Source organism: Hyla sarda, chromosome 1 (assembly GCF_029499605.1).
Source record: "Hyla sarda isolate aHylSar1 chromosome 1, aHylSar1.hap1, whole genome shotgun sequence".
Taxonomy (NCBI): domain Eukaryota; kingdom Metazoa; phylum Chordata; class Amphibia; order Anura; family Hylidae; genus Hyla; species Hyla sarda.
In genome coordinates, this window is record NC_079189.1 from 279,485,437 (window position 1) to 279,511,353 (window position 25,917).

The window sequence follows — 25,917 nt, forward strand, 5'->3', positions numbered from 1 at the left end:
GTTAGGAGGACGGGATAGGAGATCGAGATAGGAGGTCGGGATAGGAGGCCGAATTAGGAGGATGGGATAGGAGGTCGGAATAGGAGGACTGGATAGGAGGTCAGAATAGGAGGTCAGGTTATGAGGACGGGATATGGGGTTGGGATATGACAACAATATATGGGGATGGGATTTGAAGTCAAAAGCTTCCTCCTTTGTTGATTTTCCCCCCTTAACAAGGATGAGGAAGGAAAAACCGGGCAACGCCGGGTACTCAGCCAGTTTATCTATATATATAAAACTCAACGTGTGTGTGTGTGTGTATGTATGTATGTATGTTCCAGCATCACGTCCAAACGGCTAAATATATTAAAGGAAAACTGTCACATATTTTCTCCCGCACTATCCACCGGTATTGGTGGATAGTGCGGGAGACGCTGATTAAAACGAGCCCTACCTTGGTCTGATCCGCGCCGCCGTTCGCCCGCACTTGTAGTTTTAATCTCTGTGTATATCCGGCTATAAATGGCAAAGGCGGTGCTTCTGCGGGCTAACTGACACTGACGTCAGCGCCGCTCATGAATATTCATCCTTCCTGTTCTCCCTCTCTTCGCCGCTCCTAACCAGAGGGAGGGATGAATATTCATGAGTGGCGCTGACGTCAGTGTCAGTTAGCCCGCAGAAGCAGCGCCTTTGCCAGTTACAGCCGGATATACACAGAGATTAAAACTACAATTGCGGGCAACGGTGGCGCGGATCAGACCAAAGTAGGGCTCGTTTTAATCAGCGTCTCCCGCACTATCCACCAGTACATGTGGATAGTGCGGGAGAAAATATGTGACAGTTTTCCTTTAACATGAAACTTGGCACACATGTTACTTATATGTCAACAACAAACATAGGATAGGTGATTTAACCCTTACTCACCCCCATTTGCCAGGGGTGGGGTTTATGTTTAAAGTCCCAAACAAGTCAATGGGAAATACATGTTGCTGCATAACTTCCAAACGGCTGGAGATATTTCGATACTTGGTCACATGTTACTTATATGTCCTCTTAAAATATAGGATAGTTAATTTAACCCTTAACTACCCCCATTTGTGAGGGTCAGGGTTTTTGTTTAAAGTTCCATGCAAATAAATGGGAAATGTATGTTCCCACATAACTTCCGTACAGCTGGAGATATTTCAATACCTGGTACACATATTACGGGTCGGGATAGGAGGTCGAGATAGGAGGAAGTGATATGATGTTGAAATAGGAGGGCGGGATATGAGGACGGGATATGAGGTCGGGATAGGAGGTCGGGATAGGAGGTCGAGATAGGAGGTCGAGATAGGACAGGATAGGAAGTTGAGATAGATGGACTGGATAGGAGATTGGGATAGGAGGTCGAGATAGGAGCAGGGGCTATGAGGATGGGATAGGAGGTCAGGATAGGAGGTCGAGATAGGAGGTTGGGATAGATGGATTGGACAGGAGGTCGGGATAGGAGGACGGGATATGTGGTCGAGATAGGAGGACGAGATAGGAGGTCGAGATAGGAGGTCAAAATAGGAGGACGGGAAAGGAGGATGGGATAGGAGGACGGGAAAGGAGGTCGGGATAGGAGGACGGGATAGGTCGGGATAGGAGGTCAAGATAGGAGGACGAGAAAGGAGGACGGGATAGGAGGTCGGGATAGGAGGACGGGATAGGAGGACGGGATAGGAGGACGGGATAGGAGGTCAGGATAGGAGGTCGGGATAGGTGATCGGGATATGAGGACGGGATAGGTGGTTGGGATACGACAACAATATATGAGGACGGCATATGAAGTCAAAAGCTTCCTCCTTTGTTTATTTTCCTCTCCATCAAGGATTAGGAAGGAAAAACCGGGCAATGCCGGGTAATCAGCTAGTCTATATCTATAAAACTCAATCTGGGACATGTATCATTATTTGTGTATGGTAGAAGCATTTTACCCCTTTTCCCGAATTCTAAATTATGCGCAGAAGAGCTAAATTTATCAATCAAGCGCAATGAGCTTCATAAATTGCGGGTAAATATAGTAATCTCCTCAATCCACTCTTTGGAAAATAGAATCGATGATTTAGAGCATCTTGCTACGTTAAGTCCAAGATGGCTTATATTTGCGAAAAAAAACTAGCTCTTGCGGCAACATTTTTGGTGTAAAGGAAAAGTACGCAGTTAATAAATCCATGCGTACTATAGATGTCACTCCAAGGTACCCCGATTCAGCCACATCTGGAGGACATGCTCTACCAAAACGTGCGCAAAAAAATGCGCAAAAAAAAGGGGCTTGTGCAAAATTTTGCGCAAAAAAATACACACAAAACTGGGGTAAAATCTTTGATACATGTCCCCCTATGTGTGTATGTATGTATGTGTGTATGTTCCAGCATCACATCCAAACGGCTAAAGATATTAACATGAAACTTGGCACACATGTTACTTATATGTCAACAACAAACATAGGATAGGTGATTTAACCCTTACTCACCCCCATTTGCCAGGGGCAGGGTTTATATTTAAAGTCCCATACAAGTCTATGGGAAATATATGTTACTGCATAACTTCCAAACAGCTGGAGATATTTCAATAACACTTGCCCACATGTAACTTATATGTCCACTTAAAATATAGTATAGTTAATTTAACCATTACTCACCCCCATTTGTCAGGGTCTGGGTTTTTGTTTAAAGTTCCATGCAAATCAATGAGAAATGTATGTTCCCACATAACTTCCGTACAGCTGTATTTCAATACCTGCTACACATATTACGGGTCGGGATATGAGGTCTGGATAGCAGGTCGGGATAGGAGGACGGGATAGGAGGACGGGATAGGAGGACGGGATAGGAGGACCGGATAGGAGGACCGGATAAGAGTACGGGATAGAAGGTCGGGATAGGTCGGGATAGGAGAATGAGATAGGAGGAAGGGATAGGAAGACGGGATAGGAGGTCGAGATAGAAGGACGGGATAGGAGGTCGAGATAGGAGGACGGAAAAGGAGGTTGAGATAGGAGGACGGGAAAGAAGGTCGCGATAGAAGGTCGAGATAGGACAGCATAGGAGGTCGGGATAGGAGGACAGGATAGGAGGTCAGGATATGAGGACTGGATATGGGGTTGGGATATGACAACAATATATGAGGACGGGATATGAAGTCAAAAGCTTCCTCTGTTGATTTTCCTCCACAAGGATTAGGAAGGAAAAACCGGGCAACGCCGGGTACTCAGCTGGTGTATTAATAAAATGTATATTTTTTTAATGAGGACAAACTCCTTTCTTGTATGTTTAAGGGTTGTAAGCATGCTCAGCACCCTGTGCATAGACCGTTCTACAGAAAAGGGTGGCCTATTGTCTTCTTTATATACTGGTGTCAGCTTTCACTGTAACGCCGAACCTAAAGGAGTACATGTAGAGGTAAAAAAAAAAAGTTAAGGAGATTATGTGGGGTGATCAGATACTTATCCTTATCCTGTGGATAGGGGACAAATTGTGTTCCCCAAGATACCTCTTAAAAGAAAGCCTAATACAGCACTGCTAGGGAGACCCCTAGTGGTAAATTTTTTTAACGTAAAGTAGACAACATGAGAGGATGAAAACATTTTTATTAAAAGCAATTAGAAAGTTATTCATTAGGATTCGATCTTTAATATATAAAATGTTTTTTTTCATGATAGGTACCCTTTAAAGACCTGTTACAATGTCCCGTTTAGAAAACCCTTAAAAACAGCCGTTAAAAATTCCCACTCAAGTCTATGGGATTTTTTGATTAATGTGGGGGAACTATACTGTCAACCTAATGTGGGGGGAGCTATGCTGACAACCTAATGTGGGGTGGAACTATACTGCCATCCAAAAGAGGGGTGAAATAGACAGCCAACTTAATTTGGGGGGAACTATGCTGACAACCTAATGTGGGGGGAACTATGCAGACAACCAAATGTGGGGGAACTATACTGCCAATCAAATGTGGGGGACTATACTGCCAACCTAATGTGGGGGGAACTATACTGCCAACCTAATGTGGGGGGAACTATACTGTCAACCTAATGTGGGGGGAACTATACTGCCAACCCAATGTGGGGGGAAACTACAATCTAATATGGGGGAATTATATTGCCTACCTAATGTGGGGGAACTACAACCTAATGTGGGGGGGGGGAAACTACACTCTAATATGAAAGCCTATTCCAGAGTGCCCTGGACCTAAGACCGGACCAAAGATTCACCTTCCAACAGGACAATGGGGGGGGGGGGGGTATTCATCATGACCTGTTCAGAGGAAAAGTTGACCAGTTACCCATTGCAATTAATTAGATTGCTTCTTTTATTTTTCAGTGGCCTTTTCAAAAATCAAAGCAGAACATAAAAAAGTTATAGTGGTCAGAAAATGGCAATTAAAAAAAAAAATTCTAAAAAGTTTTGAATTTTTTAAAATTAGTAAAACATGATGCAAACTATACAAATTGGGTATGATTTTAATTGCGCCAACCTACAGTATCAAGATTACATGTTAGTTTGACCGCACGAAGAATGGCGTAAAAAAAATAAAAATTTGATAAATTCCTTTTTTTTTCAATTTTTTTCTTCTGTTTTGGAGCATATGTTATGAAAAACAGTATCCAGAAAGAAAAAGAAACACGCAAAACAGCGCACACCCTTAAATATCAAAATGTACTCTTTATTAATACATGAATCAAAAAAAAGACAGACAAGATTCTTAAAAACATTTAAAACAGGCCTAAAGCAGCCAAAGCACAAAACAGGGTGAGCCCCCTCAACAAAGGAACCCCACCCAGGGCACCTGCCTATTACAGTACATCAATATCGTCACTATGTCATACAAATAAGCTACCGCATAACACTATATTCATCACAACAGCCCATATACAACCTGTATTCTCATGTAGCAGCGAATGATGAAGTGACACAGGACGGTTAATGGAGGAGTTACCAGGCAAGTGCCCCCCTAAAGACCCCACGCGTTCCGTTGCCCTTCTATTTCCTTACATCTGTCTTATATATATTACATAATCAACTTAATTACAAAGGTCTGTTTGACCAGAAGGAGATACCTGTGAGTCTCTGTGGTTTCATGTCCGAACGCTGCCGCTCGATTCTACTTCCGGGTCTCCTACCCGAGCGCTGTCGCTCACTTGTACTTCGGACATGAAACCACAGAGACTCACAGGTATCTCCTTCTGGTCAAACAGACCTTTGTAATTAAGTTGATTATGTAATATATATAAGACAGATGTAAGGAAATAGAAGCACAACACCCCTGAGGAAGTTGCCGACGGGCAACGGAACGCGTGGGGTCTTTAAGGGGGCACTTGCCTGGTAACTCCTCCATTAACCGTCCTGTGTCACTTCATCATTCGCTGCTACATGAGAATACAGGTTGTATATGGGCTGTTGTGATGAATATAGTGTTATGCGGTAGCTTATTTGTATGACATAGTGACGATATTGATGTACTGTAATAGGCAGGTGCCCTGGGTGGGGTTCCTTTGTTGAGGGGGCTCACCCTGTTTTGTGCTTTGGCTGCTTTAGGCCTGTTTTAAATGTTTTTAAGAATTTTGTCTGTCTTTTTTTGATTCATGTATTAATAAAGAGTACATTTTGATATTTATGGGTATGCGCTGTTTTACGTGTTTCTTTTTCTTTCTGGATACTGTACTACATTTGATACGTATAGCAGCACCCCTCTTCTAATTGATGTTGCTGAGCCCGCTCACATTGTAGTATATGTTATGAAAAAATGAATGAAGAGATTACAAAGTAAAATTGGTCACGCAAAAAATAAGGCTTTATAAGGGTGTGTAGATGATAAAAATAAGAGTTATAGCTATTAAAGGGCAAGGAGGAAAAACACTAAAGTGCAACAATGAAAATTAGCCCGGTCCTTAAGGGGTTAATTCCATATAGGGAATATGCAAAAATTGGATTGCATTTATTGTTCAATACTACACATTTGCATAGCATTATACAGGGAAATCGGTGAACTGCCAGGTGGTATCACAAGAGTAATCATCTGGCAGCAGAAGAAAGTATAAGATCTTGGTAGCGATTTCAACTTATCAGATCCCCGTGATCGCACTGCGGGGGTCAGAGGAGCACCAGAACCCAACTACACCTGTCGGTAAGTTTTTAGATGCTGCGATTGGCATTGATAACCACAACTAAAGGGTTAGTAGTTTTCCCCTGAGGAAGTCTTCTGGGGGGTGGGGGTAAACGGAACAGTAGGACATATGTCCCAATTGTTACTTCAATTGCACTTCAATCTGGTCCTCCTATTTTACATTGCATGTGGCTTAGGGTGCATGCACACCAGGTTTTCAGGCTACGAAAACCATGCACTCTCATACCCCAGCCGGACCGGCACTGAAATCCATTGACTTTATTGGGCGGACCGGAGTCACTGTTTGACCCCGGTCAGCTCATTTCTGGTTTTGTGACCAGACCTAAAACCGTAGTATACAGTACTACGGTTTTAGGTCCGGTCAGAAAACTAAAATAGATTTCAGCGCCAGTCCGGCTGGTGTAGGAGAGTGCACGGTTTTCCCCTCCCCCAGCTGGATCCGGCAGCCGTAGCCTGAAAATTTGGTGTGCATGCACCCTTACTGGGACTGCAGGTTGTATTATGGGGCTTATGGCTTTATTGCATGTGCTGCCTTTGAACTATATTTAAATGCTGTATTTGTCTAGTCTTGTGTGTATTGACTAGTAGTATATGAGATATAGAGATCTGTGTGAGTTGTTTTGAGGTTCAGGAGGACAGTTACAACAAGGGACAGGCACCCAAGGTGGGGGTCCGTGTGCCCCCTGGATGTGGAGTAAGGTTGGTGGAAGCTTTTTAATAGTGTTTAATGTGTTATATGTCCTTTTTGTCATGTTTAATTATAACTAAAGGAGATATGCAGAATTAGACACAAGAGTCTGATGGTGGGGGTCCGAACACTGGGACCCCCCCAATGATCTCCTGTATGAGGCCCTGACTCTGCTGCGGCCCCCCCATCCAGGAGGCGTGTCAGCCGCAGCAGAATATCCCGGCCGACACCCCCCCTCTATGTATCTCTATGAGAGAGGTGGGCATGCGGCATTCGTGGATCCCCGCCTCTCCCATAGAGCTGTATGGAGGGGGCCTGCAAGGATTACTTATATTAACCCTTCAGGGGTGATGGTGGTTTTAGTGTTTTCATCCTCTCCATGGTGCACAGCTGTTTCTCATTCTCTCCAGTTCAGGGGGTGGCACCAGGGCTGAGTTGTTTACCAGTAGTGCGCGCAGATCGGTGAGACGGACCAGGATTCTGCCGTGAGGCCGAAGCTCTAGGTTCCTTTGGTGCTGCTGAGGCTCTAGGTCTCTTCGGTGGTGGCGGTGGCAATTCCGCAGTCCTCTTCCGTGGCGCCCTTGACTTCCTGCTCCGGGAGGAGGGCTTTTCAGGCACTTTCATTATGAAAAGATCTGTTAAGACACAAGTACAGCCGTGTAAGACTCAGGGACAGTTTAACTAAATCAAGAATAGGTTACACAGAGAGGACACGTGATCCCAACCTCATGTCTACCACTAAAGCATGCAGAAAAACCCACACATGAAATACCCCACAATGACGTGATTGAGATGACTGTAACAGAGCACATGAAGTGAATGTATACACAAAATAAAGCCCTGTATGTAGATATATTTTCTGTAGGGTATTAGTGTCAGAAATTACTCTTGGATTTCTGATATGGATTTTCATGTGTTAGAGATTTTGCCTCCGTTTTAGTTGTGGATTAACCATTATAGAATACAATAGGGAAAATTTATGTCCTGGCTACCCAATGTGGTTTCCATGAGAAAATATGCTAATAAGCAAAACACTTTTTTTCTGCATAAAACTACAATCCTCAGTATGCCTCAACTGCAGCGTCATACTGTAGGTGGCTGGGGTTTATCCAGGAAACAGATATGAAGAGCTGTGGTTGCACTGAAACGAATGGGATGTGATGTAGGAACATAATTCAGGCAGTTATAGGCAAACTGTCACCCGTTCACCCACACTAAACCCGATACACCAGGTTATAGTGCGGGTGCCGGAATGCAGGTACGTGTATAGGTCAGAAACCCGCACGGGTCTCCTGTTCACCCGCACTATAACTTGGCGTGTCTGGTTTAGTGTGGGTGAACGGGTGACAGCTTTCCTTTAACATTCCCCAATGCCGCCATAGATGCTAGTTACCAATGGGCTACAACTATGAGGTTAGAAGGAGTAAAGGGAACATAGTAATCCTGTCTGCCTAAGGGTAGAGTCACTCAGCGCATCAGCTTTGTTTTGATGCTGTGGATGCGCTGCCTGCAGTCAAGCAGTTCACTATGCAAATGTTATGAAGCTTCTTCAGTAACAGTAACCACAATCTGCAATATTACGGTACGGAAGGAGGGAGCTGCAGCTTCTCTCTAAGAAAGACTGTTGTGTGAGAAGAGACAAGATATTAGATTTTACTCTGAGATCCTGAGTATTATTGTAAGATGTAGATAGGGAAAGGGTTGAGATATAGTAGACAAAAGCAAAAATAACAGTGACACCTGATAGCCAAAGCTTGTATTACTCTAGGTTTATCCGAGGGAGATTTTTAACCCCTTCATGACCCAGAAAATCTTTTTTTTCTGGCTCACATTTTTTACCTACTTACTTTCTAAGTCTACTTTCACACTGTCACGGGGCTCCGCCACAAACGGCCCTTAAGGCTATTTTTTTTTTCCTTAGTGTGACGGAGCCCAACGGGAAGCATAACATTCACTTGAATGGGATTCTCTGACATCCGGTATTGTGACCGTTATTCCATCGGAAGGTAGCAGAAGAAAAAGATGGCGCAAGCAAAAATTTTTCTCCAAACATTGTAGAACCAGTCCAGCACCGCACACCTGACCCAACGTCCAGCTTGCTGAAAGGCCTAAACACATGTGGATCCTATCCAGGGGTGCTATACAAAATGCAGATAAGAACTCTGGAAATGTAGCAAAGCGTTCTCTGCCACATGTCAAACAGTTAGCCTGGCAACTCTGGCTTGACAGCTCTCATAAGCTTCAGTGACATTGTGCCTGCTGGGGAACGCCCACTTTCTCCTGCTGGGAGCTCACACATTGTGAGCAAGGAGATAGGTATGCTACAGAGCGAGCTAAAGCTTGGAAAAAGGGCAGGAGGGGTGTTAGGAGTACTTAGGGAATATAATCCGAGTTAGTTTAGAAAATATGGTTTGATGACAGGTACTCTTTAACAGTACTTTTGTGGAGTTCTTGCTTTTTGATCACTCTTTATTACTTTCTATTTGGGATGTAATGTAACAAAAAAAAATCAGCAATTTTGGCATTTGGAATTTTTTATGTTCACCATTGCAGGATCAGAAACAATACAGTGATCCCTCAACTTACAATGGCCTCAACATACAATGGTTTCAACATACAATGGTCTTTTCTGGGCCATTGTAACTTGAAACCAAACTCAGCATACAATGCTACAGACAGTCTAGATCTGCAAAACATGTAAGTGGCTGGAAGAACCGACCAATTAGAATGGGCATTCACTGGTAAAACACTTGTATTACTGAAGCGTATGCACTGAATTCCTGTCTGGTAGCGCCCCTACAGTACAGGGAGGTATTACATGTTCTCTACTACTTTTAGCCTATGCCACAGTTAGCTGCTCCTTTGGACACCAGGTGAGGGCAGCTCCATTTTACTTTTTTAGGACAATGGCCCAGATTTATCCATCTGTGTGAGAGAAAATGTGGAGGGATTTTCCCACAGCAACCAATCACAGCTCAGCTTTCACATTATCAAAGCTCATTAGCTGAGCTGTGATTGGTTGCTATGGGAAAATCCCTCCACTTTCTCTCTCTCACAGTTTGATAAATCTGGGCCACTGTGTCTATGTAGAGGACCCTGAAGAAGCTCCTGTCCTCTACATAGACAGTGATTTACAGCACCAGCAGCTCTTTCTTACTTTTATATGTAAGGACTTGCTTTATCTATATTAGTTATCTACTTACTTATCTTTAATCCTCACTTCTTCCTATTTTTGGATGACATTTTGGTGGCTTCAGAACCAATTACCAGGTTACAATAAAATGGTTTCAACATACAATGGTTGTCCTGGAACCAATTAATATTGTAACTTGAGGGATCACTGTAGTTTGGACAATATATTAAAAATATTATATTATTTAAAAAAAACTTTTTTGGCCAACACACTTTTTGGCCATCATTAGATGGCGTACATAGATCAATGTAATGCTATTGCATTACATTGATCCATGAAATCTTTGCTCAACTGCTAAGGGCTGCCTTAAGCAATCACACATTCAGGGAAGACACAGAAGACCAGGTAAAGCCTTGGGCTTCCCTAGCAACTCATAGATTACATCGCGGTGGGGACTATGGGACAGCTAGACACCAGGGAACAGCAGCATTTAATATTTAAACACTGTGTTCTATACAGACTACGGCATTTTACCAGTTAACCCCTTTTCCGCTATGGGACGTATGCATACGTCCCAGCACCCGACATGTTTGCGCACTGTGACGTAGGCATACGTCCACGCGGGCAGCTTAGGAGTTCACTGGCGCGACCCGGCTGTCAATCAAGCCTGTCCCAGCAGCATTAACCCCATAGATGCCGTGATCACAGCATGTATGGTGTTGACAAGGGGAGGGGGCTCCCCCTGTTCACCAACAGCAGCGCCGCAATACGATCGCAGGTCGCCGTTGATTGCTATGGCAGCAGGTGGTCAGATGATGACCTTCTGTTTGCCAGCTACCGAAGCCTGTTGGATCCAGCTGATCCAGTCTGCAGCTGATCAGGTCATACTGTGCTCCAGTACATATGTATTGCAGCATAATTTAACCTGTAATAAGGGAAAAAAACTTAAATAAAAAGTTTGTCCATAAAAGTATGAAGTGCCTCTTTCCCAATAAAAGCTCTGTATTATCATCCATTTAAAAAAATAAATAAATACAAAATCATATACATACTGAGTATTGCCACGTCTGTAATGATGTGTACTATTAAGCTATAATGTAAATTATCGCGCACGGTGAATGCCACAAAAGTTAGCATGTATCTCAAAAAATGAAGCCCTTACTCAATGGCGTCTGAAAGGTTATCTATCTACTCAGTACCCCTGGTACTAGGTCCAATTTGGCTTAAGGCTTGTACTGGCCAGGAGAGCATCTTGTCAGGTGTGGAAAAAATACATGCACACAAGATGCCCTCTAAGTACGCTCTGTTTTACTATTTGCCAACGTTCATATATATATACCATGTTGCTTAATAGTTACAAGTCAGCAGAACACAAGAACAGGATGTACGTGCACAACAGTTAGGAATCAGCAGTTGAAAAAATGAGAAGTACGGTACGAGCCTTGCGGTTACAAAAGGAAGAATTAAGATATATCATACAGTATTACAGAATTAAGATATACATCATACAAGATTACAGATCTGTATTATTCTATCAAGACTCTTGTATCCTTCAATCCCCTCTTAAAACCAGTTGTCACTTTAGACAACTTGGTTTTTCTTGTATTCTATTTTCTTTTGAAAAGTCTTTATGTAGGCAGTATAGCCTTCTGCCAAGTGACGGTGAAGTAGAGGGACTTGGGTGTCTGATGAGGTGGAGAGAAGGATTTTAGTATCTTCAGCAGGTCTTGGCTTGCAGCGTTTCATACATAAGAAAATAAGTTTTATTGACACATATACTATAAGGGCAATGACAGTAATGTGTATTATGAGCTGCAGAACGCCCCCTATCTATCCTCCTACGCCCTTGAGCCAGGTAGCGGGATTCAATATTGAAAAGGTATCCCCCCACCACTTATCCCTGTTGATTTCATTGTCTTTGGCATATTTGTCCCTCAATTTTTGTATGTTCTCAAGCTGGTGGTGCATCTGAATTGTTCCTGAAGTGTCTATGTAATGGCAACAAGTAGGACCTATGATTTGACACATCCCTCCTTGGGCTGCTGTGAGATAGTCCAAGACTATTGCGTGTTGGTTAGTCACTATCATCAGTTGATTTTGCACGGACACAGAGGTATTAGTAATTTCTAAAATGTCATATATTTGGTCGTCAAGGTAGTTAGTGGCTTCGACTAACTTATCCCATATTTGCATCACCATTGGATATATAAAAATGGTGCTAAAATGCTTGTTGGTTATTCCCATTTGTACAACATGTGGCCTACCGTTTTCCATTTCTTTGTTATCTGCTGCTCTTCGGTATAACATGTGTTTAGGAGCTGCTCTCATGTCAATGTCGTCGTTGGATATGACAAAGGTGGAGGGGGTAAGTCTAGCTAGGATGCATGTGCCTTTGATCCCTACCGGTAACCACTTGTAGGCTTCCCTACCACATACCCAATAGATGTCTCGTGGGAGCTCCCAGAAAGAGGAATGTTGATTGATAAGTTTATTAACTATGTCAATGAGTCTAGAGGCATTTGTTAAGTAACACCAGGAAGGTATCTGCCCTAATCTACCGCAGTAGCCCACATCTGGGTTATTCCATGTTGGTTCAGTAAGTTGGTATTCTAACGTGTCATTGCATGGTTGGTGTCCTGTTATATTATAGCAGTCTACGTCTTGAGTAGCCTGAGGAAAGAGGGTGTTATTTGGCCACCTTGGGTCATGTAAGTACCTTTCTATCTGGCTGGGTTTAAGAAGATCAGTACTTGCAGATGTCCTGTTAAAACTAACTTTCATTCCTTCTGTGGGGATTGCTCCTAGGTCTAGTATATGTGTGACCACTCGAGTTACCCAGGAACCCCCTTTGAAGACCAACATTTGGTGTGGTCCTGGGCCTGGGCTGCTTAAGTTTCCCTGCCACCATGGCTGCCCCACCCATCCTACTATAGGAATACCCACTGAGGTGTTTCAGTTCTTTGCATATGGTGTCTCATTGTCAGCAAGCATGTCAAAACAGTCTCCCTGAAATAATTCATATGAGGGCACAGGGATAGCAAAGTAGGGCAGGCTTTGGGCAGACACAGGGGCATGGGTGCATATCCAACAATCCTTCGCAGTGAGGTTTTGTGCTAACATTATATGGTGTTTCAGGAACTTATTGTTTGGGAGTCTCTCTAATTCATTCTGCAGATTCACCGTGGGGTGAATCAAAGTTAATAAAGTCATTAATGCAAACATCATGAGACTTAGTTTCTTCAACCATCTGCCAGAACAAGGCCAGGGCATCAGCGGGTACATCTTTCGGTAGGCTTTCAAGGTCAGGGCTGTCTGCCCCCGTTATTACCTCCTTTGGGTGATGTTGGACGAGTTTGATCTGAGAGGCGTGGATCCAAGAAGGGCTGTCTTCTGTGAGGACCGCCGCCCTCGTCATGGCAACAACTGTGGTTGGGGGTCCAAAGGTGAAGTCTCCGGGCTTCTTTCCTTTCGACAGAGTTTTAACCAGTACAGTGTCGCCTTCCTGGAACTGGTGTGTTGGTTCCTGTGGGAGAGAAGGAGAATTACAGACAACTTTTTGTTCTACTCTATCAAGGGTTTGGATAAGGTCTGTGACATATTGTTCCCTTATCTGGTTGAGGTCCCCTTCTTCTGTTATAAGTGGTCGTTGGGCCCATGGAGTCGGGAAAGGCCTACCCATGAGAATCTCAAAAAGGGGAGAGTTTTAAAGTCTTATGGGGGGTCATTCTAATTTCTGAGAGTATGATGGGAAGGACTTGTTTCCACTTCTCAAAGGTGCTCCCTGTGGCCTACTCCGTGGAAATGATCAATAAAACTGTGGCACTGTGTTGGGGTATGCATGGTGTCCCCTCTTTGCAGATCAATCCTGTTACAGGATTTTTCTGCAATACCGGATAACACCAATCATATTCCTCTTGTTTGGGAACAGAGGACTGAAGAGAGAGAAGAAGTTGTGTGTCTACGAGTGAAGGAGGTGTAAGAACTGGTAACATCAGTTAGACAGGTTGTTGTGTAGCAGCCAGTTTGGCGGTGTGGTCTGCTAGAGCATTGCCCTTTGAAATGTGATCAGTCCTACGTGTGTGTGTCCTGCAGTGAATGATGCATGTAAATGGTGACAGGTTTCTTAGCAAAAAGTGTACAGGCTCTTGTGAGGGCGATGAGTTCTGCAGCTTGTGCGGACTTATAGGGGATGGACTGGGCCTTGAGGACAATGTCAGGTAATTGGACAACAGCATAACTGGCATGGTAAACATTGTCATTGGGGCGTGTACATGACCCATCTACAAAGACTTCTGGAGCATCAGGTATGGGCACTGAAGAGAGGTCGGATCTGGGTGAGGCGTCAGTGTGGATGACTTGCAAGCAGTCATGTATGTCCGGCATCACATCATTATGAGAAGTGTACAAGGTAGTGTCATGTCCTAAAGTGAGGGTGGTAGCTTGTTCAACAATCATAGCACAGGCAGCAAGAGCTTGCAGACATGCCGGCATCCCCTGTACGGAGACGGGCATCACCTTTGAGAAAAAAGGCACAAGGACGTAGTTTACCTCCATGAAACTGTATCAGCACACCCGCCATGGTTTTAAAATTGTCTCGTGCATACATGCCCTGGACTTGTCATTAAAAGCTTTGTACATTTATGAGGACCATTTGATTAGATCTGGTTTGCCTGATAGGGTAGCATCTCTATGAGCAGTCGGGAATCCACTGCCTGCAGTAGTTTATCATACCCAAGAAAGATTGCATTTCCTTCTGGGCGTGCGGGGTGACCAGGCCCGCTACAGACTGAACTCTAGACGTGCTCAACTCCCTTTTCCCTTTTGGCAGAACAAAACCCACATATTCAACCTGTTCACAACACCATCCTCAAGGCAGGCCTCCTCAGAGAATCTACACAGTAACAAATCATCAACATATTGGAGGAGAACAGAACCCTGGGGGGCGTGCCATGATTTTATAAAGGCTTGGAGGACAATGCTGAACACAACTGGTGAATCAGCATACCCCTGGGACATTCTACACCAGGTTAACTGTAGTCCCTCAAAGGAAAAAGCAAAAAGGAGTCTGGTCTCTTTGTCCACTGGGATCGAGAAGAAAGCATTCTTCAGATCGAGGACAGAAAAATGAGTTGCCTGTGCTGGGATTGATGACAACAGTTGGGTGACATCAGGAACTATAGGGGCAAAAGGCACAATTAGTCTGTTGATGGCTCTCAGGTCTGGTACAAAACAGACAGTACCATCAGGTTTGGGGACCGGATTAATTGCAGTAGGGAGAGACAGTATGTTCTAAGACTCAAGTTTGTATGAAATGTTTGATCATAGGGCGGATATCTTTGATTTTTTTCCTGTGACAAGGGGTACTGTTTTTGGTAGACCGGGAGGATGTCTGGTTTGAGTCTTGCCTTGTATGGTGTACAGTCAATGTGTCCCACATCATGGTCTCCATGTGATCAAACAATGGGGTCTACCTCAGGTGGGACTTGGGTTGGGGACATAACAGGATAATGTTAGTACCCTGCAGGTGTGACTATGGGTGCGAGGTCATACGTGACATGTAACCTGGACTGGGATGCAGTGATATGTAATTTGAGATTACATGTGAGGTCTCTTCTCAGGAGGTTTACAGGGCATTCAGGTATGATACGAAAGGAATGGAAGGTTAAATGGTCACCCTCGGGGCATTGTATATACAGGTACTATAAACATACTCAATTACAAACAGTAGACATATATATACGCATACATATACATATATATACATATATATATATACATACATATCCCCTGAAAAACAAAATTACACCAGATCCGAAGAAGAAGCTGTCATGCTCCCTGTAAACCCCGCCTTACTCCTCCCAAACCTCTATGTCACCAGTCACCGCCCCTTTGAGTCTGGCTTCTTGTCTTTCCCCAATTCTGGTCAGTCACCATGAAACGTCTATTATCACATGTGTTACTGACAGTGTTACTTAACATCAAGAGACATACAAGAAACATAACATGTAACAATACCGACATTTACAAATACTTAACGTACAACACACAGGGCCCACATTCTCACCAAAGATATAAAAATAAAAGTGTACACAGCTCTTTCAAAAATTTGAAAAATAATTTTCTCCAATGAGCATTGTTTATAATCCAGTAAACCATTAGCTTGATTTTAAATGCCTAAAGTAATGTTTATCAATTAAATAGTGATCACTTTTTTATTTATTTTATCTTCTTGGCCAAATTTCTTCTCTTATTACTCCTGTAATATAATCAGACAATTAATCACATTTCCTGATAAATTTCATTTTTTTGGCATCAACCCTGTGTTACTGTGAAGGCAAGAAATTAATTAAATATCATCAAATAGTTCAGTTTAATACCACGTGAATAAATTTTTCTTTTAACACCATTTTCATTACAACACAACAGCTTCACAGGGAAAACATTCACTGGTCATTTTCTATACACTCCTGATTCTATACACCTCACGCATATATAACATACTTCATATCATAAGAACCATCCTATAAACGCCATCATATGACCACATACACAGGGCTTTCCTAGCGATTTACCACATCACTCCATTCCATAGCATTGAACACTCATCTTCACTTCATTCCAGCAGTGTCAGCTCTGCTCATCCTACATTCCTCACACTGTTTCACGTGCTTTCTCCTTCACAAATCACCTGCTTTTCCACCAAAACGTTGAGTCTCTATTTCTGACAACAATCTCTAATCCTATCAAACAATTTACACAGCCCTGCATCATAACGCCAACATGCTGTGAACCTTTTCCAAAAATTCAGTAACAGTTTCACCTAGTTTTTTTGTTTGCATGCCACAGCAATAGGCAGTGATGATTTTTGTTTGAAAACTTGGTTAAGTTCCTCTTCTATTTCTCTCCATATACGCTCTCTACCCTTCTCGAGATTACAAATGTAGTTGTTAGAGTGGGGGTCAGGTGGTATTTATCATTGGCCCCCTCCCTTGGGAATGGGCTGGAGTCCTTCATGAATTCTGACCAACCAACTATATCATCTACCCACGGATTCACTAAGTCCCATCCTGTAGGGCTAACTCGGGCCACATAAGCCTTAGATGTTTCATTGGGAAGGGGAGGAGGATATGACTTAGATGATTTGGAACCCATGTTCAGTAATTGGTGCAAAACCTCAATCTCTGGATTTGGCTGTACTGAACTCTGAATGCTCCGACAATTCCTCTCAACAGAGTAGGGATTCTCTGATTTAATTGCACCAATCACTGAGCATGCACGGTATCTCTGAACAAACTGTCACTTGCTTTCACCACATCCCGGGTCAACAAGTTTCCTCTAGCCGGGAGGGTGGGGCGTCTTACAGATGTTTTGAGAACCAGCAGATTATTACTATTATTATTATTATAACAGTTATATGCACCTTACTCTATACATTAAAGCAATGGTTAGTATACTCACGTGTCTTCTTAAGCTTAAAGGAAAAAAGGAAGTTACAAGTAAAACACTAAACAGAACTAAACAGAAATACAAGAAGTTTTTGTAAGCGTTAAGCCAAATTGAAACATGACAACCACCCTGGATTGTCAAATTACTCTTAGTTCCTCATTTCCCCTGTTCCCTGAACAGAAGTCAAATACTGTAATACTGTGTCCCAGACACGATATGAAAGTAACTCTTATACTTACTGGAATCAAGACGTGGCCAGTGCCCCCCGGATCGAAAATACCACACAAGGATATGGTTCTTACCGGTCCGGAGGATGACCCTCTCGACCCCGGACTGAGCCCCCAGCTGAAAGGTTCTCTATCTACTCAGTACCCCTCGTATTTGGTCCAATTTGGCTTAAGGCTTGTACTGGCCAGGTGTGGAAAAAATGCATGCACACAAGATGCCCTCTAAGTACGCTCTGTTTTACTATTTGACAACGTTCATATATATATACCATGATGCTTAATAGTTACAAGTCAGCAGAACACAAGAACAGGATGTACGTGCACAACAGTTAGGAATCAGCAGTTGAAAAAACGAGAAGTACGGTACGAGCCTTGCGGTTACAAAAGGCAGAATTAAGATATATCATACAGTATTACAGAATTAAGATATACATCATACAAGATTACAGATCTGTATTATTCTATCAAGACTCTTGTATCCTTCAGCGTCGGATAAAAAAAAAAAGTTACGGCTGTCGATTTGCTCAGAAAAAAGAAAAAACATAAAATGCAGGGATCGACCGATTATCGGTTTGGCCGATATTATCAGCCGATATTCATGATTTTGGACGTTATTGGTAATTACCTTGCAGATAATGCGATAATGCAATGCCCCCCCTCCCTGCACCCCCCACCGCACCGCCCCAACCAGAGACTGCCGCCGCCCCATTGCCTTCCCCATCCCCGGTTTTATAATGACCTGTTCCCAGGGCCCGGGCTCCGCGCTACTTCTGGCTCCTGCGCCGTCCTGTGTTACGCTGTGCGCTGCGCAATGACGAGTGACGTCCTCAATGCAACGTCACCGTCAGTGCGCACAGTGACAGCTCAAGAGGACGTCGCCGGAGCCAGAAGAAGCGGGGACCCCGGGAACAGGTAATTATAAATCCGGGAATGGGGGAGGCAATGCGGGGGCGGCGGCGGTCTCTGGCCGGGGCGGTGCGGTGGTGGTGGGTCATGGTGGTGTTGATAGGACGTAGGAGGACCCCAGGACAGGCAGGAAGAGAGAAGCGGGTGGCGGCGGTCTCTGGCACCGCAAAATTCGCTGCAGTTCATTGATTTAAAGCGCCCGCTTTAAATCGATGATCTGCAGCGGTGTCGCTGGGGGGCGGGGATAAATAGAATAAAATGCTTATTGCTATAATTGTACCGACCCACAGAATAAATATAACATCACTTTTACTGCACAGTGAACACTATAGGAATTTTGTTTTTTAAATAAAAATGCTTCGCGCGGGTCAACACGCCCCAAAATCCCCCCCCCCCTTGCAATCTGAGACTTATCCCCTATCCTTAGGATAAGGGATACGTTTTTCAGGACTGGACTACTCCTTTAAATCCTTGGGGACGGAAGGGGTATGCATACGCCCTCGCGTCCCGTCCCATACGCCCTCCGCATTTCCGATCACCGCCGCTCGCGGGGCTGTGATCGGACCGGGATGACTGCTGATATCTATCAGCAGGCATCCCGTGGCAATGCCTAGGTGGGTCCTGAGACCCCCCCATGACAGCGATCGAGGCAAATCGTTGGTCAATTCAGACCAGCGATTTGTCCACGATCCGGGCTAATCAGGTAACTGATGACCCGATCTCCCGGAAAGACAGCTCCGACAATCCTAAAGGATAGGAGTGAGGTGGCAGTGTTGCCACCCCCTCCTATCCCCTGCCAATGGTTGGTCAGGCTGACTACCAATGGCAGGAAGGGGGCGGGGGGTTAGAGTTCTTTTCCCCCCGCTCTGCCCACCGATCGAAGTTGATACACAGTGGGGGGAACACATGCGGCGAGGGGGGAGCATGGTCCGGCCTACCCTGACCGGTGGAGGCATCCTGGACCAGCGGCAGCGACGACATCGACAGCAGTTGGAGCGGCCGGAAAGTGCGGCGTGCAGAAGGCTGCAGTGAAGATCGCGGTAAGTGATCTTTTCTGTGGCCTTCTAAAAGCTGTCTGGGCATGCTGGGAGTTGTAGTTTTGCAACATCTGAAGGGTCACAGTTTGGAGACCACTGTATAGTGATCTCTAAATTGTGGTCCTCCAGATGTTGCAAAACTACAACTTTCAGCATGCACTGACTGTCTGGGCATGCTGGGAGTTGTAGTTTTGCAACATCTGAAGTGGCAGTTTGGAGACCACTATAAGGTGGTCTCCAAACTGTAGCCCTCCAGATGTTGCAAAACTAAAACTCCCAGCATGGCCAGACAGTCGGGGATGCTGGGCGTGTAGTTCTGCAATATCTGGCCACTACTTCGCAGTCTCCAAACTGTTCTTCCCCAGTTGTTGCATAACTTCAACTCCAAGCATGCCCAGACTGTCCAGGCATGCTGGGAGTTGTAATTCTGCAATATATGAAGGGCCAGATATTGCAGAACTACACTACCCAGCATCCCTGACTGTCTGACCATGCTGAGAATTGTAGTTTTGCAACAGCTTTAGGCACACTGATTGGGAAACACTGAGCTAGAGTCTGTTTCCTAACTCAGTGATTCCAAGTCGTGTGCCTACAGCTGTTGCAAAACTACAAATCCCAGAATGCACTGACAGACCATACATGCTGGGAGTTGTAGTTTTGAAACAGCTGGAGGCACATTGGTTGGAATCACTGAGCTAGAGTCTATTTTCTAACTCAGTGGTTCCCCACCAGTGTGCCTACAGCTGTTGTAAAACTACAACTCCCAGCATGTACGGTCTGTCAGTGCATTCTGGGAGTTGTCATTTTGCCACAGCTGAAGGTTTGGGGTGCCCCCCCCCCATGTGAATGTACAGGGTACATTCACACGGGCGTGTATACAGTGGGTTTCCTTTACAAGTTTGAGCTGTGGCAAATTTTCCGCCGCAGCTCAAATTCCCAGCGTAAAACTTACTGTGAACCCCCCCCCCCTGTGTTAATGTACCCTAAAAACACTACACTACCAAATAACTAAAAGTAAAACACTACATATACACCCCCTTACACGTCCCCCCCCAATAAAAAAACATCTCATACGGCAGTGTTTCCTAAACAGAGCCTCAAGCTGTTGCAAAACCACAACTCCCAGTATTGCCGGACAGCCATAGACTGTCCTGGCAGGTTGGGAGTCTTGCAACAGCTGGAGGCACCATGTTTGGGAAACACTGCTGTAGGGTTTTACTGTAGGTAACCGGGTCCGCCCCTATTGCAAATTCCTTATTCAGGTCTCAAATGCGCATGGCGCTCTCTCACTTCAGAGCCCTGTCGTATTTCAAGGCAACAGTTTAGGGAAACATATGGGGTATTTCCGTACTCGGGAGAAATTGCACTACAAATTTTGGGGGGCATTTTCTCCCATTACCCTTTGAAAAAATGGTAAATTTGGGGGGAAAAACTGCACTTTAGTGAAAAAAATTTTTTTTTTTAATTTACACATCTGAATTTAACGAAAAGTCGTCAAACACCTGTGGGGTGTTAAGGCTCACTGTACCCCTTGTTATGTGCCTTAAGGGGTGTAGTTTCCAAAATAGTATGCCATATGTTTTTTTTTTTTTTTTTTGCTGTACTGGAACCATAGGGGCTTCCTAAATGTGACATGCCCCCCAAAAACCATTTCAGAAAAATTCACTCTCCAAAATCCCACTGTCGCTCCTTCCCTTCTGTGCCCTCTACTGCGCTCGCCGAGCACTTGACATTCACATATGAGGTATTTTCTTACTTGAGAGAAATTGGGTTACAAATTTTGGGGGGATTTTTCTCCTATTACCTCTTGTAAAAATTCAAAAACTGGGTCTACAAGAACATGCGAGTGTAAAAAATGAAGATTTTGAATTTTCTCCTTTACTTTGCTGATATTCCTGTGAAACACCTAAAGGGTTAACAAACTTTCTGAATGTCATTTTGAATACTTTAAGGGGTGTAGTTTCTATAATGGGGTCATTTATGGGTTATTTCTAATATGAAGGCCCTTCAAATCCACTTCAAAACTGAACTGGTCCCTTAAAAATTCAGATTTTGAAAATTTTGTAAAAAATTGCTGCTGAACTTTGAAGCCCTCAGGTGTCTTCCAAAAGTAAAAACATGTCAACTTTATGATGTAAATATAAAGTAGACATATTGTATTTGTGAATCAATATATACCGTATTTATCGGCGTGTAACACGCACCCCCATTTTAACAGGGAAATTTAAGTAAAAAAGATAAAATGTAAAATAAATGACTTGGACTAAATGCCACATCATCCCCCCCAACTTCATTTTCTTCTGCACCTCAGTTTGGTCCAATCCCCTCACTTTTATCAGTCCCTGTGCCACATTTACCCCTCTCATCGCCACCCCCCATGTCTCATCATTTCCCCCTGTCATAGATCACCACTAGCCATACAGACATTAAGCATTTAGTGCCTCCCCCCACCATCATTCCCCCCTGTCTCATCATCCCCAACCCTGTCTCATCCTGCCCCCGATCATTCCCATCCCTCATCATTTCCTCCTGTCTCATCATCCCCCACCCTGTCTCATCCTCCCCCGATCATTCCCACCCCTCATAATTTCCCCTGTCTCACCATCCCCATCATTCCCCCCTGTCTCATCATCCCCCCACCCTGTCTCATCATGTCCCTGATCATTCCCCCACCCTGTCTCATCATTCCTCCACCCTGTCTCATCATGCCCCCCCATCATTCCCCCTCGTTTCCCCTGTCTCATCATCCCCCACCCTGTCTCATCATGTCCCCGATCATTCCCCCCTCATCACCCCCCCACCCTGTCTCATCATTCCCCCACCCTGTCTCATCATGCCCCCCATCATTCCCCCTCATCATTTCCCCGTCTCATCATCCCCCCATCATGTTCCTACTATGGCATCCAGTGATCTTCAACCTGCAGACCTCCAGATGTTTCAAAACTAAAACTCCCAGCATGCCCGGACAGCCAACTGCTGTCCGTTCATGCTGGGAGTTGTAGTTTTGCAATATCTGGAGGTCCGCAGGTTGAAGACCACTCTTCCCCTTTCCTTACTTGTCTACGCTTCGGCTGTCTTGCGGGGTCAGTGAAGCAGATGAGTTACGTCCTCTCCCGGCTTCTCTGTGCGGCACGTCACTTTTCGGCGGAGACTACAGGAAATGAAAAGTGACGTGAGTGATGCCGGGAGAGGACGTAACTCATCTGCTTCACTGCCTCCACCTGACCTGACCTGCCAAAGCGCAGACAGATAAGGAAAATAAACAAAACTAAAATAAGCAGGAAAGAGGGAATGATGAGGGAGGGAGGGGGAATGAAGTAAAAGTGAAACTCACTTGTTTTCTCCCGCACTATCCACAGGTACTGGTGGATAGTGCGGGAGACGCTGATTAAAAGGTAGGGCAGATCCGGACAAGGTAGGGCTCATTTTAATCAGCGTCTGCCGCACTATCCACCAGTACTTGTGGATAGTGCGGGAGAAAACAAGTGACAGTTTTACAGAGCGGGAAGGAGACGCCACTGGTCACTGTTTTAAAGTGGCCGCGGCCGTGCTGTTAATACTTAACTGCTGCTGCGGCCGCTTTAAATCAGTGACCAGAAGATTTATCGGCGTATAACACGCAGGCAGACTTTTTGCCTTAAATTTAAGTTTTAAAAGTGCGTGTTATACGCCGATAAATACGGTAATTTATATGGAATGTCTGTTTTCCTTACAAGCAGAGAGCTTCAAAGTTAGAAAAATGCAAAATTTTCAATTTTTTCATGAAATTTTGAAATTTTTCACCAAGAAATGATGCAAGTATCGACAAAAATTTACCACTACCATAAAGTAGATTATGTCACAAAAAAACTATCTCGGAATCAGAATGAAAAGTAAAAGCATCTCAGAGTTATTAATGCTTAAAGTGACAGTGGTCAGAATTGCAAAAAATGCTCCCGTCCTTAGGGTTATAATGGGCTCCGTCCCCAAGGAGTTAAAGAGACACATGTCAAATTTTAAAAAAAGAGCCTGGTCATTAAGGTAAAAAATGGGTCCGTATTTAGGGGTTAAATTACAGACATCGGAGCGATCTCCGAGGTCCCTCATTACCGGCAGGTGACAGCTGCTGATAGCAGTGGACATCTCCCAGTTATGAAGGGGAACAGACCCGTGGGCCTGCGCCATGTCCGCTCACCCAACTCATGCCGTACATGTCTGTCATGGGTCGGGAAGAGGTTAAAACTGATTCAAAGGCAAAATGGAGCAGTCATCCATAGCAACCAATTAGGATCCAGTAAGTGTAGAGGGGTGATATGGTGCAGAAGCTGAGCCCACTCCACACGCGGTGTGTGCCTGGTGTTTATTATAGGTTAACCCCTTAGATGACATTGTAGCAACTGCAGCACCAAGAGGTTATCTGAGGTGTCAGTCCTGTCAAGGATCTTATCGCTATCATCACAAAGTGGGTACAACTGAGATCTCCTGCTCTACACAGGCTGTACTAGGAGATTGGAGGTTTAAAAGTACACTATTAGAAATAGAAAATACATTTTTCTCTCCCTATTTTATATTAAATAAGAAAAAAACATAAAAAATCTCACATTTCTATCTGATATCTCCTCATGTACAAAGGTTTCAAACTCTTCAAATATAATATTATTGATCCTCACATGGTAAATGCCCTAATGATCAAAAAGTCCCATCTACCCCAAAAGGATGCCGGTAAAAACTACAGATCACGGCAACAAACAAAAAAATAAAATCACCAATCACACCTGTCATGTCTTATAAATGAAAAAAAGAAAAGTTATTGGGGTCAGAATGCAGCGAGGCAAAGGTTTTTATTTGCGGCCTAACAACCTCACTTTGCTCAGAAGGTACATCACGTGACTGGCTTTGCAGCAGACCATTAGGCGGTCAGTGGAGTTGAGTCATGTGACAATGTAAGAGTGGTATTTCTAGTACCAGCTCCCCTCAACCCCACGGTGCATCTCTCCATCACTAGCCTTGTATTGGAAATGTTCACGTGTATGAAATACCTTAGAACACTGGGAAAATTGATCAAAACCTGTGTAGAGGAAGAGTGATGCCATTCACCATAGCAACCAGACTGAATAGCAATTGACCATAGCAACCTTGTCTTTCCAGTGGTCTGTCCGGGAATGAAGAGCGATACTGGTCATGGTGGCACCATAGCAGAGCGCACAAATAAATGTACACAGGACCCTATCACGTCAGCCTCACCCATCACACAGAAAGACTATATAAGGGGTTAACACTCTACTCGGAGCACAATGTACTTGTCCTAGTACACAAAGGAATTTTAACCAAAATAGCAAGTAAATAAGGTCTTTATTAGTTTATTTAGTTTTTTCCGCCTATAATAACCATAACTGTTTTATTTTTCCCTCTACAGACCCATATGGGGCTTGTTTTAATAAAATAAAAAGTAGTAAAAAAAAAACATGAAAAATCCCCTCCCCAATAAAAATGTAAAATGTCCCTTTTTCCCATTTCACCCCCAATAAACATATTTGGTATCGCCATATGCGTAAATGTATGAACTATTAAAATATTGTGTTAATGATCCCATACGGTGAATGGGCGTGAACATAAAAAGAAAAGTCCACAACTGCTGCTTTTTTATCACATCTTATTTAAAAAACCAAATAATTAAACAATTATAAAAGCTTTATATACACAAATGTGGTATCAAAAAGTACAGATCGCTGTGCAAAAAATGAGCCTTCATACCGGTGCTTATACGGAAAAATGAAAGTTATAGGTTGTCAAAATAGAGATATTTTAAAAGGACTAATTTGGTTAAAAAGTTGAGTTTTTTATTTTTGTTTTGTTTTTTAAGTGCAACAATAATCTAAAAGTATGAAATCATGGGTATCATTTAAATCGTATTGACTCACAGAATAAAGAACACATGTCATTTTTACCATAAATTGGACAGCATGAAATCGAAACCTTCCAAAATTAGCAAAGTTGCATTTTTCTTTTTAATTTACCCACACAAATAATATTTTTTTGGTTGTGCCATACATTTTATGGTAAAATGAGTGATATCATTACAAAGGACAACTGGTCGCGCAAAAAACAAGCCCTCATACTAGTCTGTGGATGAAAAAATAAGAGTTACGATTTTTAGAATGTGAGGTGGAAAAACAAAAATGCTAAAGTAAAATTGGCCTCATCCTTAAAAGGGTAGTCCAGTGGTGAAAAACGTATCCCCTATCCCAGTGATGGCGAACCTATGGCACGCAGAGCCCCCTCTGTGGGCACGCGTCCATAGTTTGCCATCAGCCCATTCGGGACATCCCTGTGTCGCGAAAGATCTTTTCAGGACACAAGGATGTC

At 43.8% G+C, this 25,917-nt stretch overlaps 1 protein-coding gene across 1 annotated transcript in view; it reads right to left on the reverse strand.

The window, feature by feature from the left end:
- Window positions 1-25,917, reverse strand: part of LOC130358402 (uncharacterized) — a 72,971-nt gene that overhangs the window by 40,993 nt on the left and 6,061 nt on the right. The window contains exon 2 of the mRNA XM_056561646.1: window positions 7,267-7,458. Coding sequence (XP_056417621.1) covers window positions 7,267-7,458 — 192 coding nt within the window. The remainder of the gene's footprint in view (window positions 1-7,266; window positions 7,459-25,917) is intronic.